At 46.0% G+C, this 14,963-nt stretch overlaps 2 protein-coding genes across 4 annotated transcripts in view; one reads left to right on the forward strand and one right to left on the reverse strand.

Moving 5' to 3' along the window:
• Nucleotides 1-11,358, forward strand: part of Helb (DNA helicase B) — a 28,945-nt gene extending 17,587 nt beyond the window's left edge. Inside the window, exons 9-13 of one of the 2 annotated variants that reach the window (XM_075954118.1) lie at nt 626-685; nt 1,553-1,799; nt 2,482-2,625; nt 4,493-4,990; nt 9,943-11,358. In XM_075954118.1, the coding sequence (XP_075810233.1) occupies nt 626-685; nt 1,553-1,799; nt 2,482-2,625; nt 4,493-4,990; nt 9,943-10,113 (1,120 nt within the window). In that variant the 3' untranslated portion in view covers nt 10,114-11,358. The remainder of the gene's footprint in view (nt 1-625; nt 686-1,552; nt 1,800-2,481; nt 2,626-4,492; nt 4,991-9,942) is intronic. The other variant, XM_075954119.1, reaches the window with a different exon arrangement.
• Nucleotides 7,652-14,963, reverse strand: part of Grip1 (glutamate receptor interacting protein 1) — a 625,790-nt gene continuing 618,478 nt past the window's right edge. For both annotated transcript variants that reach the window (XM_075954111.1, XM_075954113.1), the window contains exon 24: nt 7,652-7,932. In XM_075954111.1, the coding sequence (XP_075810226.1) occupies nt 7,892-7,932 (41 nt within the window). In that variant the 3' untranslated portion in view covers nt 7,652-7,891. The remainder of the gene's footprint in view (nt 7,933-14,963) is intronic.

Here is a 14,963-nt window from a genome sequence, read left to right on the forward strand (position 1 = left end):
AGATAAAAATTATAAAACAGGGGCTGGAGAGATGGCTCAGTGGTTAAGAACACTGACTGCTCTTCTAGAGGACCCGGGTTCAATTCCCAGCACCCACATAGTAGCTCACAGCTGTCTAAAGATCCAGTTGCAGGGGATCTGATACCTTCACACCAATGGACATAAAATAAAGTTAAATAAACCATAAGAAAGAAATACTTAAAAAAAAATAAAAATTATAAAACACTTTTTTTTTCCCAGCCGGGCATGGTGGTGCATGCCTTTAATCTCAGCACTTGGGAGGCTGAAACAGGCAGATCTCTGAGTTCGAGGTCAGCCTGATATACAGAGTGAGTTTTTCAGGATGGCCAGGACTACACAGAGAAACTCTCTCTCAATAAAACAAAAGAGAAACAAACAAAAAAACCAAAATACTTTTTCCTCGAGAAAGTTGTGGAAGCATCTTAAGGGATGTACTCTAGCAGCAGGGGCGTGTGCTAGCATGCCTGCTTTAGCTGGTACAGAGCCCTCAGCTCCATTCCCGGTTCACAACAACAGCAATTAAAAACACAACGGCCCAGGGTATAATTGCTGGTGGACATCAGCCAGTGTGTGACTGTGTCACTCTGGTTTTCATGTGTTCCAGGCAAGACTGTGACCTCATCAATGACTGTTGTGCTAAGCACTACACGGACCATCTCATCAAGTGAGCACCCTCTGACTCACACCCAGGGGTCATTTCCCGGGCCCTGCTCCACAGGCTGTGTGTAGAGAACCCTGTTTGAGTGACCGGAGGAACGGGAGTGTAGCTGAGTCACCGTGCTTACACATTAACAAGTGAATTCATATTGCTTGTGTTTGCCAGCGCATGTTCATCACTGGGGTTGTGTAAAATATAGAAACCCCTGTCACAAAAAGCTGTTGGGTGGCCCAACAGAGGATTCAGAATGTGCTTGGTGGTCAGTCATGGTCCTAGCAACCTTGCCCTCGTCAGGTAATTTTATCTTTCCATCTGTGTAAGCAAAACTGACTGCACAGGAGACCCTACAGGATGGATGGGGGCTGCATGAAGAATGAGCCCAGCGCGTTTGCAGTGACGGGCCCATTGCTGCCCTTCCCACAGAGTGAGCCCAGCGCGTTTGCAGGGACAGGCCCATTGCTGCCCTTCCTAAGAGTGAGCCCAGCGTGTTTGCAGGGACAGGCCCATTGCTGCCCTTCCCAAGAGTGGTGTCGCAATTATTAAAAATGGAAATATGAGGAAGTTCTCTTGTAGAATGTAGAGAGAGGGTAATTTGCATGAAAAAAATAAGGCTTAGAAAATGGACGGACCAGAGCAGCCATACCAGTGTCTCTAACTGGAGAGAGTTTAACTGGGCCAAAGGGTTTAAGGTGACAAGAGCTTGAGCATAAAATAAGCAGGTGACAGCTAGGACAGACTGACCTCTTGCCCTTTGGAGAATGACGCAAAGATGTGTGCACGTGACTTTATCAGCTCTGGGCGGAGTGCATATCTAGGTGAGGTGAAGAGGGACATCTGTAGGTTCTGATGGTGTGTGATTGCTTCCTAATACAGAGACCACAAGAGAAGGCTCATCTTCGCAGTTAATGATAAAATCTGCTGTACCCGGAATGCATACCTCGCAGATTTAATCCCCGGCAAGGTCCAGAAAGCCAGTGGGAAAGGTTCCGATGCTGCCCCCTCCGACGCTGTCCCCTCCGATGCTGCCCCCTCTGGTGATCCCCCTTCCGATTTTGAAATCATGCAGGATTTTGAAAATGGCATTCGACTATGCAATGGGGAAATATTTTTCATCACGAAGGTAAGCCTCAGGTAACAATGTTTGCCAATTAGAGTTTTTTTCTAAAGCCTTCGATTTCATTCAGGATTTAATCACATCAGACATGATATTCTTGTTCAATGTTTCTTAGAAATTTTTATACATCCTCCTTCAAGATGTATATTGGTCTGTAGGGTTTTTTTTTTTTTTAAAGCAGTGCCTTGATCAGAATGCAATGGAATAATTGGAAGCATTGGGAATAGTTGAGCTAGAAAGCATTACTTTAACTTTTTTTTTTAATGAAAGGTATGGAAGGAAAACTTCTTTGTGGTAAGGTTTGACTAACACAGGTTAACTAGTTGTAGCTTCAGTGTAGAAACTTCAGTAACGGTCTCTGCTTCTTCTTGTGTAACCCTCTCCCATGCTTAAAATACCCTAAATGGCTGGGAGGGAAAGAGTGTGGGAGGTTTCAAGGGCCAGAAGTTTCTATTTCTGCTCATTGAAATACTCAAATGTGAAGGCATTCAATTAAGGATGGATTTGAAGCCTTTTCAAGTCTGTTGTTGTTGCTCCATTCTGGGTATCGAACCCAGAGCCTCCCAAGTACTGTCAGCCCCAAGCACCTGGAAATTCTTAATTTGATGTAGAATGCTTGTATTTGTGTTGTGCCCTAAGACTGTCTTTATCACATACGTGCTTGAATGTATGCAAAGTTTTCTTTCAGGATATAACTGATGTAACTTTCCAAGCAAAAAGACTTTTGACCATCAGCAATGAGGCTGGTCTGGAAGTGACTGTGGACTTTGACAAACTGGTGAGACACTGTCAGATAAGACATGCCTGGGCTCGGACTGTCCACACATTCCAGGTGAGAGCAGATGCTCACACAGCCACCCCTGTACACACCTGCTTGTGTTAGTAAGTTTTTATCATCAGCGTGACAAAGTGCCTGGCAAGAGACGTTGAAGGAGGAGTTTCTTGCGGCTTATAGTTTGAGGGTATGGGCCCTGGTGGCGGGGAAGACAGAGCAGGGGCATGCGGTGGTTGGTGATGTTGCAGAAGATGAAACTGCTGCTCAGCTCTCTGTCTCCTTCTCATCCAGTCTGGGATCCCAGCCCATTGAATGATTTCCGCCATGTTTAGAGTGGGTCTTTCCACTTCAGTGAACACAGTCAGAAGCTCCCTCATAGATGTCCGGAGATGCGTCTTCTCTGTGTCTCTTGGTCTCATCAGGGTGAACTGTAGCTTCACCACAACACGAAGCCCCCCCAGGCTGACAGTCAGGGTTAACTATAGCTCAACGCAACATGAAGCCCCTTGCCTTGTTTTCTTTTGCATTTATTTTGCTGTTATTAATTTGAACTTTTCCCCACTGTCCTGGTTTCCATTTTGCCGTTTTGCTTCGGTGTCTGAGTGCTGCTTTCCCACGTAGGACGTGTACAGGACAGGTCGCTGAGCTGCCTTCCTGCACAGGAACGCTCGACGCGCTTGGTTCTCTTCTGCGCGCCCTGCGTTTTGAAACTGCACTCAAGTCTCCCCACGTGTGTGAGGAAGGCACTTTAGCTGAGAGCCATCTCCCAAGCCTTTATAGTCTGTTAATACTCACATTGTCTTTATGTTTGGCAATCAGAGTTCTTGCTTGACTCTAATTCAGATCATATATAGTTAGATTTGTCTGTGCACATATGTATGTGTGAATATATGTCTCCTGTGCTCGTGTGTGTGTCAGATGCGCGCATGCATGTGTGAGCACGTGCGTGTGGTGGGCAGAGGTCAATGTCAGGTGGCCTCACTAGCTCCTCACCTGCCCTTTGAGACCCTAATTAAACCTGAAACTTGCTAACGTGTACAGACTGGCTAGCCCACAAGCCCTGCAGAGTCTCTTGTCTCTGCTTCACTAGTACTGGGGTTTCAGGCGTGAACTAATTTATTTTTCTGCATGGGTACTGGGGATCTGGACCAGGTTCTTAGGTTTGTGTGACTGGCACTCTACTGATAGAGCCATTCTCTAGCCAATCTGTGTGTGTGTGTGTGTGTGTTTACCTTTATGCGGGCATACATGGTGTCTATACATATTTATATATTCTCCTGTTATTGGCTATTTTATGTATCTTTTTTATTTGCCATTATTGGCAAACACTTTCCTGATGTCACTCCTGAGCTCAGACTCTTGGGCCATGACATACACTCTGGAGTGGCCCCTGTGTAACATGTTTATACGTAGGTTTGTAAAGTCATTTCAAAATCTTTGGTCAGGGAAATTGTAGCACTCCGTGTAGTCTTTACAGTTTGTTTTGGTCACCAGAAGCCAGTTGTGGCCCTGTGGAACCTAATGTTGGTAACATATTTAGCAGTCAAGAGTTTTGAGATAATGAATAAAATGGATTCTGCAGGAAGAGCGGATGGCGTGTAGACCCACTGGCCGGGTAGAAGGACGAGAGAGTACCTACCATAGTATTGTGTATGTGTGTTTGTGTGCACGAGCATATTTGTGTGTATGAACACAGGTATTCTGGTGCCGCTGTGCATGTGTGGAGGTCAGGGCAGTCTCGTGTCCTTGGTCGTCACTGTTGAGATGGGATCTCCTTGCTTTTCCTGCTGTGTCCACCAGGCTAGCTAGGTGAGGCGTCTGGTTATTCAAACATTTTCACTCGTGAGCCATCCTCCCAGCCCAGTCCCTGAGCCCAACCCACTGAGTTGCTGTGCTAAGTCTTCCCACTGTTTTTACCTCCCAGGGGTCCGAGGAGAACACAGTCGCCTATGTCCTGGGGAAGGCAGGCCGCCAGCACTGGCAACATGTCTACACCGCAGTGACGAGGGGCCGCTCCAGAGTGTACGTCATCGCCCAAGAGTCTGAGCTCAGGAGCGCCATCAGGAAGGGCAGCTTCCCCAGGAAGACGCGTCTGAAGCACTTCTTGCAGAAGCAGCTCTCTAGCGCCTGTGCATCCCCAGCTGATTTCCCATCCCAGCCCTCAAGCCCTGAAATTGGAAGGACCCCCAGCTCACAGTCTCCAGCAACACCCCTCCGGAGAACCCCAGACAAGAGAGCTACTACAAACCACGCCAGGGGTGAAGCATCTGCTGCCAAGGAGAAGTTCGCCTTTGATAAAAGATGGCTGTCAACTTCCTTTAACGACATGGATACGGATGAGGAGTCCGAACAGCCTAGGGGGTCCAAAAGAACCGGCGATGGCTTTCCATTTGATGAGGAAAGCCCCAGTAAATTCTGTGTGGTAGGAGCGATGTGTCTTTATGTTCATGTTCCCTTTAAGTCTTGCCTTTTGCAGTGTGCCTGGTCAGGACTGTGTACTTTTGGTAGGGTGTCACTGTGTCTGCACAGGACTGTGAACTTCTGTTAGGGTGTCACTGTGTCTGCACAGGACTGTGTACTTCCGGTAGGGTGTCACTGTGTCTGGACAGGACTGTATTTCTGTTACAGGGTATCACTGTCTGGACAGGACTGTGTACTTCCGGTAGGGTGTCACTGTGCTGCAGAACCATGAGCCTGCTGTGTCTCACCTCTTCCAAAGTCTCCCTACTGTGTCCTCTCGGTGCTGGCCCTTTTCTCACCCTTCCTGAGGCAGCCACTCCAGGGTGCTCCCACTGACGGATGGATTGATGGCTGACTGTCATATCCTGTGAGAAAGCTTTCCACTCTGCACCTGCCTTCCTGTCCTCCCCATCAGTTATCTCTGGCTTTGCAGGCTGCATCCACGCTGTTGCCACAGCTCTCTTACACTGGTTGCTTCCAGTCTTCTCACACACTTCTGGAGCCTTTCCTTAGGTCTTGCTCTTGGCTCTTCCTTGGCCGTTCGTAGTTTGAGTTCACGTGACCTTAGTCTGTGCTAACGTGAGAAGTGCCCTTACTGCTCCATTCCATTTCCCCTGCTGTCCTCCCACACACTCCTTAGCTGGGCCATCTCTGAAGGCCTTGAGGACACACTGTATCCTCACAGTTTCAGTCATCCCCTTTGCCTGGGTGTTTATAGTGGCTGCCATGATGTAGGCGCTGGGAACTCTGGGTAAGCAAGTAGAGATTCTTTTTCACACACGTGTGGGCTGCAGGCAAGTTAGGAAGTAACTTCATGACTCACTCACTGAAGAGAGTCCAGGAACCACTTCCTTTGTATCTGTATTCCTAGAAATAGGCGTTGTGGAACCATACAGCCCAACGCCTTTGTCTCGGTTCTCATTTCAAACCCCTTTCTCCTAGTGTGACTGACACTCCATGAGGTAGCTTTTTGAGAAACATCCCCGCTCTGCCTAGGTGTGGGTGTTTCCCTCACTGGAGGTGATTGGTTGTCTGCCCCTCCCCCCATTGCCTTCTCACCACATCCCCCACACTCCACTCCCTTGGGTGCTCAGCTGCGTTCCTTGGGGTGAAGGCTCACTGTGCCTCTCTCAGTCTAGACTAGCTCCTAGCACCGTGGGATTTCTACTGTTACCTCTCAGCTTCGGTCAATCTACTGCTTTTGTTCACCAATTCACACTAAAGGAATCAAAGTTGTTTCTTATCTCTTCCTTTTGGCTTTTATATTTTGGAGATGTAGCCGGCAACCGGCTGACTGGATGGGAGAAGGCAAATAAGAATACTCCCAAAAGTCCCTGCCTTCTGGCTGAAGCAGTTTGGGAAATGGCCGCAAATCCATTTACTGAGCTCAAAAAGATACAAGGCCTCGTCTGAGGAAATAGCATGTCTCCTCCAGCAGGCAGTAATAGTTGCTCCGCTTAGAAATGAGGGATCTTAAATGACTTCTAAATATGGGTTCAAGAGAAGCTTACCGATTGATTTATGAACTTGCCACAGATTTGCTGGGTGGGGGTCAGCAAAGCCGAGTTCAGAGTGAGTGCTGATGAATCTGCCCAGGTTCTGCAGGTGACACTCATGTCCCCTGCCTGAAGAAGGCACAGGACATATAACAGATTCTCTAAGAGTCTGCCTGACAAAGAGTTCAACTGAGAGGAGATAGCAGATGGGAGAACAGGGTACACAGTTGAGAGGTAGTGCTGCAGACCCAGGGCACTCGGGACGGATGGACGGACTGCAGACCCAGGGCAGTCTGGACGGATGGACTGACTGCAGACCCAGGGCAGTCGGGACGGATGGACGGACCGCGGACCCAGGGCAGTCGGGACAGATGGACGGACTGCGGACCCAGGGCAGTCGGGACGGATGGATGGACTGCGGACCCAGGGCAGTCGGGACGGATGGACGGACTGCGAACCCAGGGCAGTCTGGACGGATGGACGGACTGCAGACCCAGGGCAGTTGGGACGGATGGACGGACTGCAGACCCAGGGCAGATGGGACGGATGGACGGACTCTTTTAAAGAGACTGTCCGTTCTTCCTATTGGAGTGGAGATTCCTGGGATCCTTGCAAGTGCTTGTGAATTGAAATTCAAGGAGGTGACCTTGGCCTTGGTGTAATGGATGGTGATCAGGGAAAAACTCTTAAGTTCTTGGCATCCAGAAACCCTGGGCCCAGTGATTTGTCTAGCTGTCAGGTACTTACCACAGGGCAGGAGAGATGCTAAGGGGCTGAGCCGAGTCCTAAAAATGAGTCAGGTGTAGCTGGCGTTGGGTCAGGAGTGGCACGCATGTGTTTGGCCTGGGCATAGGCTCCAGGTATCAGTAGTCGGAATTAGTAAAAAGGATAAGCAACAGTTTTGTGGGGAAAGGGACAGTCCTTTTTCTTCCATGGTGACTCTAAGCCTCCTCTATACCCCGGTGCAGAGGTGACCTTTGACACGCCATTTCCATCTTAGTGTGAAACACCCCCCTCCCCTCCTTCCCCCCTCCCCCCGCCCCACCCCAAAGTAAGCTTGCAAAGGCCCTGAAGCTAGGCTTCTGACCAGACCAGTAGAGGACAATTGTAAAGAAAGAGCCTTCAAAAAAAGTTTCTTGAGTTATATTTCTTCTCACCAACAGTGGGTGGGGGTGGAACAAAGAGAAATTGGCAGTGTTGTTCAGCCCTAGTCCTGAGTCTCCTGGAGCCTCTTGACTTTGACCAAGGCCAGTATTGCAGATCTGCGAACATAAGAGTGATTGGGGACTGTTGTGTGCTGGCTCACATCCTTGCACGGTGACATCGGCCCAAAGTGTGCTCGTGGGAGGAGATGATGTTCTTCTTTCTCACAGGCTTTGCCAAAAGTATACGGTGTCTACAGGAATCCCTGCAAATGGGGAAACAGAATTCAGAACGTTAGGACTGGTAAATTAGACACTTCTGTCTTTCCATAACTCTAGAAGAATATATCATTTTTGAAAGAAAAAAGTGAGAAGGGCTGTCCATATGTCCTTCCTTCAAATCCACATTTTTACCCATGAGCCACACCAGCTTTAAATTCAACACACGGAGACATATACGGCTGTACTACAAGGATATATTTTGAGAAATACCTCCTTAGGCGGCCGAGCCATTGTTGTGCAAATACTCTCAGTGTGTGCTCATACCCACGTAGGTGCAATAGGAGACACAGTAAGACTGTGTCATATGCTCTTTCCCTGGGTAAGAAAGTGTGCATGGATCACACTCTAAATCAGTGGTTTGCGACCCTCCTAACGCTGTTGTCGTGATCCCCCAACCATGAAATTATTTTTGTTGCTACTTTATTAATTGTAACTTTGCCACTGTTATGAATTGCAATCTGTACTTTCCGATAGTCTTAGGTGACCCTGTGAAAGGGTCAGTCCACCCTCAGAGGGGTCACCGCCCACAAGCTGAGAACTCTGAATTAGTGATAAAAGTCAAAGTTGACCATAAAAGCATCAGCTAGAAGCATAGCTGCATTTCCACATTGGCAGGTCTGTGTCACTGACTGCGCAAATCCGTGGTTATAGCCCTGCATGAGACAATAGGAAACTTTTAGCTCCATTTTGACTGTAGGGGACTGCTATTATATTATATATAGTTCATCATCGGCCCAAATGTCATCATGGTCTGCATGGCACTACTAATGACTGGACCCCACTTTGCTTCCATGCTTCCTAGTACATTAACAGTGTTGGGTTTTGAAAAAAAAAAATCCTGAGGGGAAATGTTGACCTGTTATCTTGCCTGCTTCAAAAGTAGAAAAATAAAAATACAGTTGTTCTTTTTGATACAAATATCTGATCAGAGCCAACACTGCCAAATTTATCAGATAAAACAGTTATTTCCAGAAAATATGTTTTTGTAAAATTCGCATTGTAATATGAAAAGCAAGCTAGATAAGACAATCATAACGGCTGAGGGAAGGTCAGCCCCTGTATTAGTCAGTTTTTCAGGAAACAGAGCCAGTTGCAGGGTCCATCTGTCTCTCCGAGTGTCTGTCCCAGTAGACGGCATCGGAAGAAACCCGCTCAAGTAATTGCAGAGACCTGCAAGGGGGAGTTTATAGAACCACATGTAGACAGTGCTGCAGCTTGAGTGTTAAGGCAGGCAGCCACAGGCTTTCCTCGAGGAACAAGGGTCTTGGTCTTTTTCATGTTATGGTTTTCAAGCGACTGGATGAGGTCCACCCACCTTGCAGAGGTAATCCACATATCAGAGATTCACCGACTTGAATATTTCATTCAGCCATGCCTCTGTGGGAATGCCTAGAATAATGTATGACAAAATCCAGGTTCCAGAAGTTCAGGCAAGTTGGCACAAGTGGTTGAATAACCACGCCCAAACTCAAATGGACAGGGATAGCATTGTGGAAATGCGTTGTGTTTCTTTTCCTTTTTCCTATGATGGTAAAAACTGAGGACCACGGTGGCCTCGTGGATGCTACTTGGGCATCACTAGGGACGTGAAGGGTGTGCAGCCTGACAGCCATCAGGACTGTGTGCCTAGGGACTCGTTTTCATCTTCAGATTCTTAATGTTTGCACAGGGAACCTTCATTGTAATTCTGTGCCTTGCTCCCATATTAGATAGTAAGCCCCATCCCTTGCTTTTAGAACTTAGATGCCTATGTTTAGGCAATATACAGTTCCTTCTCCATGTCAGACCCTTAGCTGGGTACAGGGGATGCCACAGGGGACAGGAGCAGATGTGATCCTCCAAGGAGCAGATAGAGCATTGGTAGGTAGCTCAAGCCTTCAACGATTGTGAGGAGTGCGTTCTCTCTTCTTTAGAAGCAGTTGGGGAGAATGGGAATGCCTATGGTAGGCAAGGTGTGTTTTTATAAAATTAACTTTATTTTTATTTCCAAACAGGTTGAAAAACCGTCTCCACAGGTGTCTTCTGTATTTCAGAATTTGAGGTTGAATAACCCAATTCGCAGACAACTTTTCAAACCCACCGACAACCAAGAAATGGTTGAGTCAGATGTGGTGGCTCACATCGATAATCCCAGCAGTCAGGAAGCGGACACAGGACAATCTTGAGTTCCAGGCCAGCCTGGGCAACATCACAAGACCGCGATGTTCAGGCAACACCACAATGAAAACCTCCAAAGAGAAAGAATAATTATTTATCCTTTCAAGGCACAGTGGCTATTTTAGCCTCAGTGTTTCAAGCCATAAGAAGATAGCTATAACTGGGATTTTATTTTTTGGCATTTGTATTTTGGGTATTTGCTCCAAAAGAAATTTTTATTTGTATTTTTAAATCTGAATTTAAAAGCAGATATTTTAAATTCACCTAATAGCCACAATGATCTCCTCCTCTGTCCCCATGAGAACAGTTAACACTGGATGGAGATTATGGAAAAAGATGCTGTGTGTTTAGAACTCTCCCGTTTTAGGGATGTCGTATGTTCTGTGATAAGCTGCGTGACCACTGTGGATCATCATTGCCGGTACCCCAAAGTAGTAGCAAAGGTGGGCTAATTGTACCTGTTGATGCTCACACATCCGGGGATGCCGATACAAGGCCATCACTCGCTCCATCCCTGCTCCTGGGACTTAGCATCCTTGGGACTTTTTTTTGGATTTGCCTTTTCTAGTTGGGAGTATGTTTTGATTATATCCCATTGAAGGGAACCTTTCTCTTAAAGTAGATTGGTTTTTTTAAAAGTATTTATTGCCAAGCAGTACGTTTTTAAAAAATATTTATTGCCAAGTGGTGCTGTGGTTTGAATGTGTCTCCCCAAACATGGGTTTTGCGGCGGTAGTGGATGCCTGGTGAAAGTCACTTTTTTGCTGTCCTGAGATCTCTTGTTTTTGTTTGTATTTTTGCCGTGTTTTGCCCGGGGATGACAGGTGCCCATTAGAGGTGCACACTGGCTACACACACCTTGTCTGGCTGCTTCATTGCAGTTCTCATCGTGTTATAAATTGCCACTCTCCAGAGCTCAGATCGTACAGACACTCCTGGCAACGGAATATTTAGTCAACGTGTGCACATTGCTTTATTTTCACATGCTCGGCTGTTTTCCTGTTGGATTGCTGGGATAGCGCGGGGACATTTTTCTCTCTTTTCCTTTCATTTTGGGCTTTAAGCAAGTACTTTACTACTAAATTACAGCTCTAACCCTAAACTAACTTGTCTATGTACTGGGAAACAAACAAACAATAACAATTGTGTCCCTCTTTTGATTGTAACATTCTCTTGTTGCTGTTCTGTGGTTCTAGTCATCGGTGTCTCCGGGATACGCCTTTGTGAGCAATAAATTCACTCTTTGCTTCACTAAGTTGCCTAGTCTGTTTTTTGTTTATAATAACACAAGGAACTAAGACGAATGGTAAAATAAAAAGTTAAGTACTCATTAACTTAATGTTTTCAATAGGGTTGTGAACAAATTCTATAAAATTTACTCAATGAATACAGTTTAGTAGCTTTTAGTGTAGTGAATGAATTGTGAAACTCACTACAATCCATCCTAGGGCACTTTCGTGACCTCCCAAGCTTACACCCCACTAAGCATAATCTACTCATTTACTCTAGCTAACTGATTTGTCTGTGGATTTGCCTATACTGCACAGTTCCTGTAAGTGAAGACAATATGAGGTCCTTTTGAACATGACAATGCTATTTAGATTTTACCAACATCGTATCAGTACTATATTGGTAATTCAACTCACTCATTACTAAATAATTCCTTTGTGTGGATATATTGCATGTTGGGTTGACAGGGTGATTTCTACTCTGGCTGTTATAATTAATACTACTCTGATCACTTTGTGTAAACATTTTTGTGTATAGATAAATGTTTTCGTGTTTTTGGATTATGTCACTAGGTAGAATTGCTGGGTTATATAATAAGTCTGTCTTTAGACTCTTCAGCAGTTAGCATTTTATATTGTCGCTGGTAGTTATGAAAATTCCAATTTCACCAGTGCGTGTGTGCGTGTGTATGTGTGTGTGCGTGCGTGCATGTATGTATGGAGTATGTGGACCTGTGTGTGTTTGGGGGAGGGTGCATGCACCTAATTGAATATGAAGGAGGATGTAGAATGTTCTGCTCCATTACTGCCTTAGGCCCTTATGATGGGGTCTGTCAGTGGTCAGGAACTCTTCTTCTTCTGTTCTGTCTCCTCAGCATTAGGGTTACAGCTGTGCATGACCACAGACTGCATTTTACATGGGTTCTGAGATTTGAACTCAGGTCCTTCAGCTTGTGTAGCAGGTGATCTTTCTCTAAGCCATGTACCTTTTTTTGTTTTGTTTTTCTAGACAGGGCTTCTCTATGTCACAGCCTTAGCTGTTCTGGAATTAGCTCTTGAAGAACAGACTGGTCTCAAATTCACAGAGATCCGCCTGCCTCTGCCTCCCGCAATTAAAGGAGTGTACCGCCACCAACGTCCCCCTCCTTTTTTTTTTTTTTTTTTTTGGTTTTTCGAGACAGGGTTTCTCTGTAGCTTTGGTGCCTGTCCTGGAACTAGCTCTTGTAGACCAGGCTGGCCTCGAACTCCCAGAGATCCGCCTGCCTCTGCCTCCCGAGTGCTGGGATTAAAGGCGTGCGCCACCACCGCCCGGCTCCCCCCCCCCTTTTTTTTTTAACTGAATAACCATTATGGGAGTAGGACAAGGTATTTCATTCTGATTTTGATTTGTGGTCTTTGGAGAAAAAATCTATTTTTATGTTTTGACTATTAGGTTAATATCAAAATCGGAGAGAGTTCCTGATACAGTCTACATATGAGTCCTTTATAAAAAACAAAAACAAAACAAATGACCTGCATTTCCCCCTCTCGTTCTGTGAGGTTTTATGTTGAAGGACATGTTTTTGATTCTAGCGACACCCACTGTGGGATGCTATTGCTTGCGGTATTTTTGGTGTTATGGCCTGCACACCATGGCCTGTGCAGAGCCATGAAGATTTAGTTCTGTGTTTTTCTTCTAAGCATCTAACAGTTTTTGGACTTGTTTAGATGTCAGATTCACTTTTCGTTAGCCTTTGCATAAGGTGTGACAAAGGGGTCCTGGTTCATCCTTGGAGAGATTGACTTTTCCCTGTGGGTTGTCTCCATATCCTTGTCAAAAGTCAGTTGCCCGGATGACAGTGTGTTTATGGCTTTCTAGTTGTACCCCACAGATCTGTATGTTGGCTTGTGTGTAAGTACCACAGCATGCTGACTTCAGTACTGTAGACTGTCGTACTGTAAGATTTGAAGTCAAGCACACGCCTTCTAACTTGGCTGTTCTTTTACAAGGTTGTTTTAGTTGTTCTGGGTCCCTTGGGGTTTTGTTGTTGTTTTCTTTTTAAGACATGGCCTCACACGAGCTCTGGTTGGCCTGGAACTTGCTATGTAGACCAGGCTGACCTCCAAGTCAGTGAGATCCTCTTGCCTCTGCCTCAAGAGTGCTGAGATTAAAGGCGTTAGCCATTGTGACCTGGATTCTCTGCATTTCTGTATGAATGTATGCTTCCAGGTTTTGTGAAGAAGGCAGCTAGAAATCTGGTGGGGATTGAACTTTAGAGACAAGTTTTAGGACTGGATTGACCTCATTTTAACTTCGACTCTTAGGAACTACAGGGACGCTCTTCTATCACTGTCAGGGCCCTCTTCGGAGTTTAGAGCGTCCCATCTAATAATTCTAAATTAACGTAGTGACTTTAGGTGAGGTTTACTTTTAAATTTCTCTTCTTTTCGATACGATTAAATTGAAGTCGTTTCCGTGCGTGTTTTTGTCTTTGTGCAGGTGTACATGCACACACGGAGGAGGTGGAGAGCAGCCTCAGGTGTTCCTCAGGGGCCATCCGCCTTATTTTTGTTTGTTTTTGAGAAAGGATCCGTTTGCTTGTTACCTGCAGATCCCTGGCTTGTCGGGTGTCCAGTGAGCCCCAGGGTTGGCTTGTCTCCTCCTCCCCAGCAGTGGGATGACAAGCACAGGTTTCTAGCTGGGCTTTGGAAGAAAACCTCAGAGCGCACCATGCTTGCATGACAAGCATTCACTACGTTGTCTCCTCAGCCCTTGTCATGATTTTTGGTTGGTTCCTTGTTACTCCACAGAAGCAAATGGTTTTTGTATACTGGCCTTGGTGAACTGGTTGATTCTGGTAGGTTTTGGTGGATTCCTCTGAGTTTTCTGATAAGACATTTCATCTACAGGCAGGTGTCACTTGAATTCTCTTTCCAATCTGGGTGCATTTTATGTTGTTGTCTTGCCTAGCACCCTCGCCAGATGCTCTGCAGGCACCGTTGTAGAGAGGGCACAAATGTGGAGCCTTGCTGTGTTCCTGACATTAAGGCATATTTGTCAGCTGTCACTGCAGTGAATCATGAAGACAAAGCTCATTTGGTTCCCAGTTCCAAAGTCTCTACGTATCTCCAGTGACGGGGGACCATCGTTCACCATGGCGGAGGTTGTGTCATAATGCAAACTCCTCTCCTTGTGAACCAGGAATCAAGACGAGAAACTAGGCAGGACTGAGCCCCACAATCCTTTTTGAAATCAAAGTTAGTCACTGAAGGATACCCCCCAAGGCCTCACATCCTAAGGGTCCACAGCACTTCCCAGTAGGACTACTCTGGAGACCAAACCTTAAACACACAGGCCTTGGGTGAGGGAGAGAGGATTCGGCATGGCCTCCAAATAGCACTGGAGGAAGAATTCAATCTTTTACCATCTCTTGTTAGCAGTGAACTTTTTTTTTTCATGCTCTTTAAGACCAGGATTTCTCTCTGTTGCTAGTTTGTTGTATGTTTTTATGGAGGGAATTTTTATCGATTGTTTTTTTCTGTTTCTACTATGACGATATAGTTTTAGCCTTCATTATATGGCTATGGTATAATGTGCTGATTTTGTTTTTTGGATGTTAACCCAAACAGACTTTCTCTAGGATACAACA

This window comes from Microtus pennsylvanicus, chromosome 20, assembly GCF_037038515.1.
Source record: "Microtus pennsylvanicus isolate mMicPen1 chromosome 20, mMicPen1.hap1, whole genome shotgun sequence".
NCBI lineage: Eukaryota > Metazoa > Chordata > Mammalia > Rodentia > Cricetidae > Microtus > Microtus pennsylvanicus.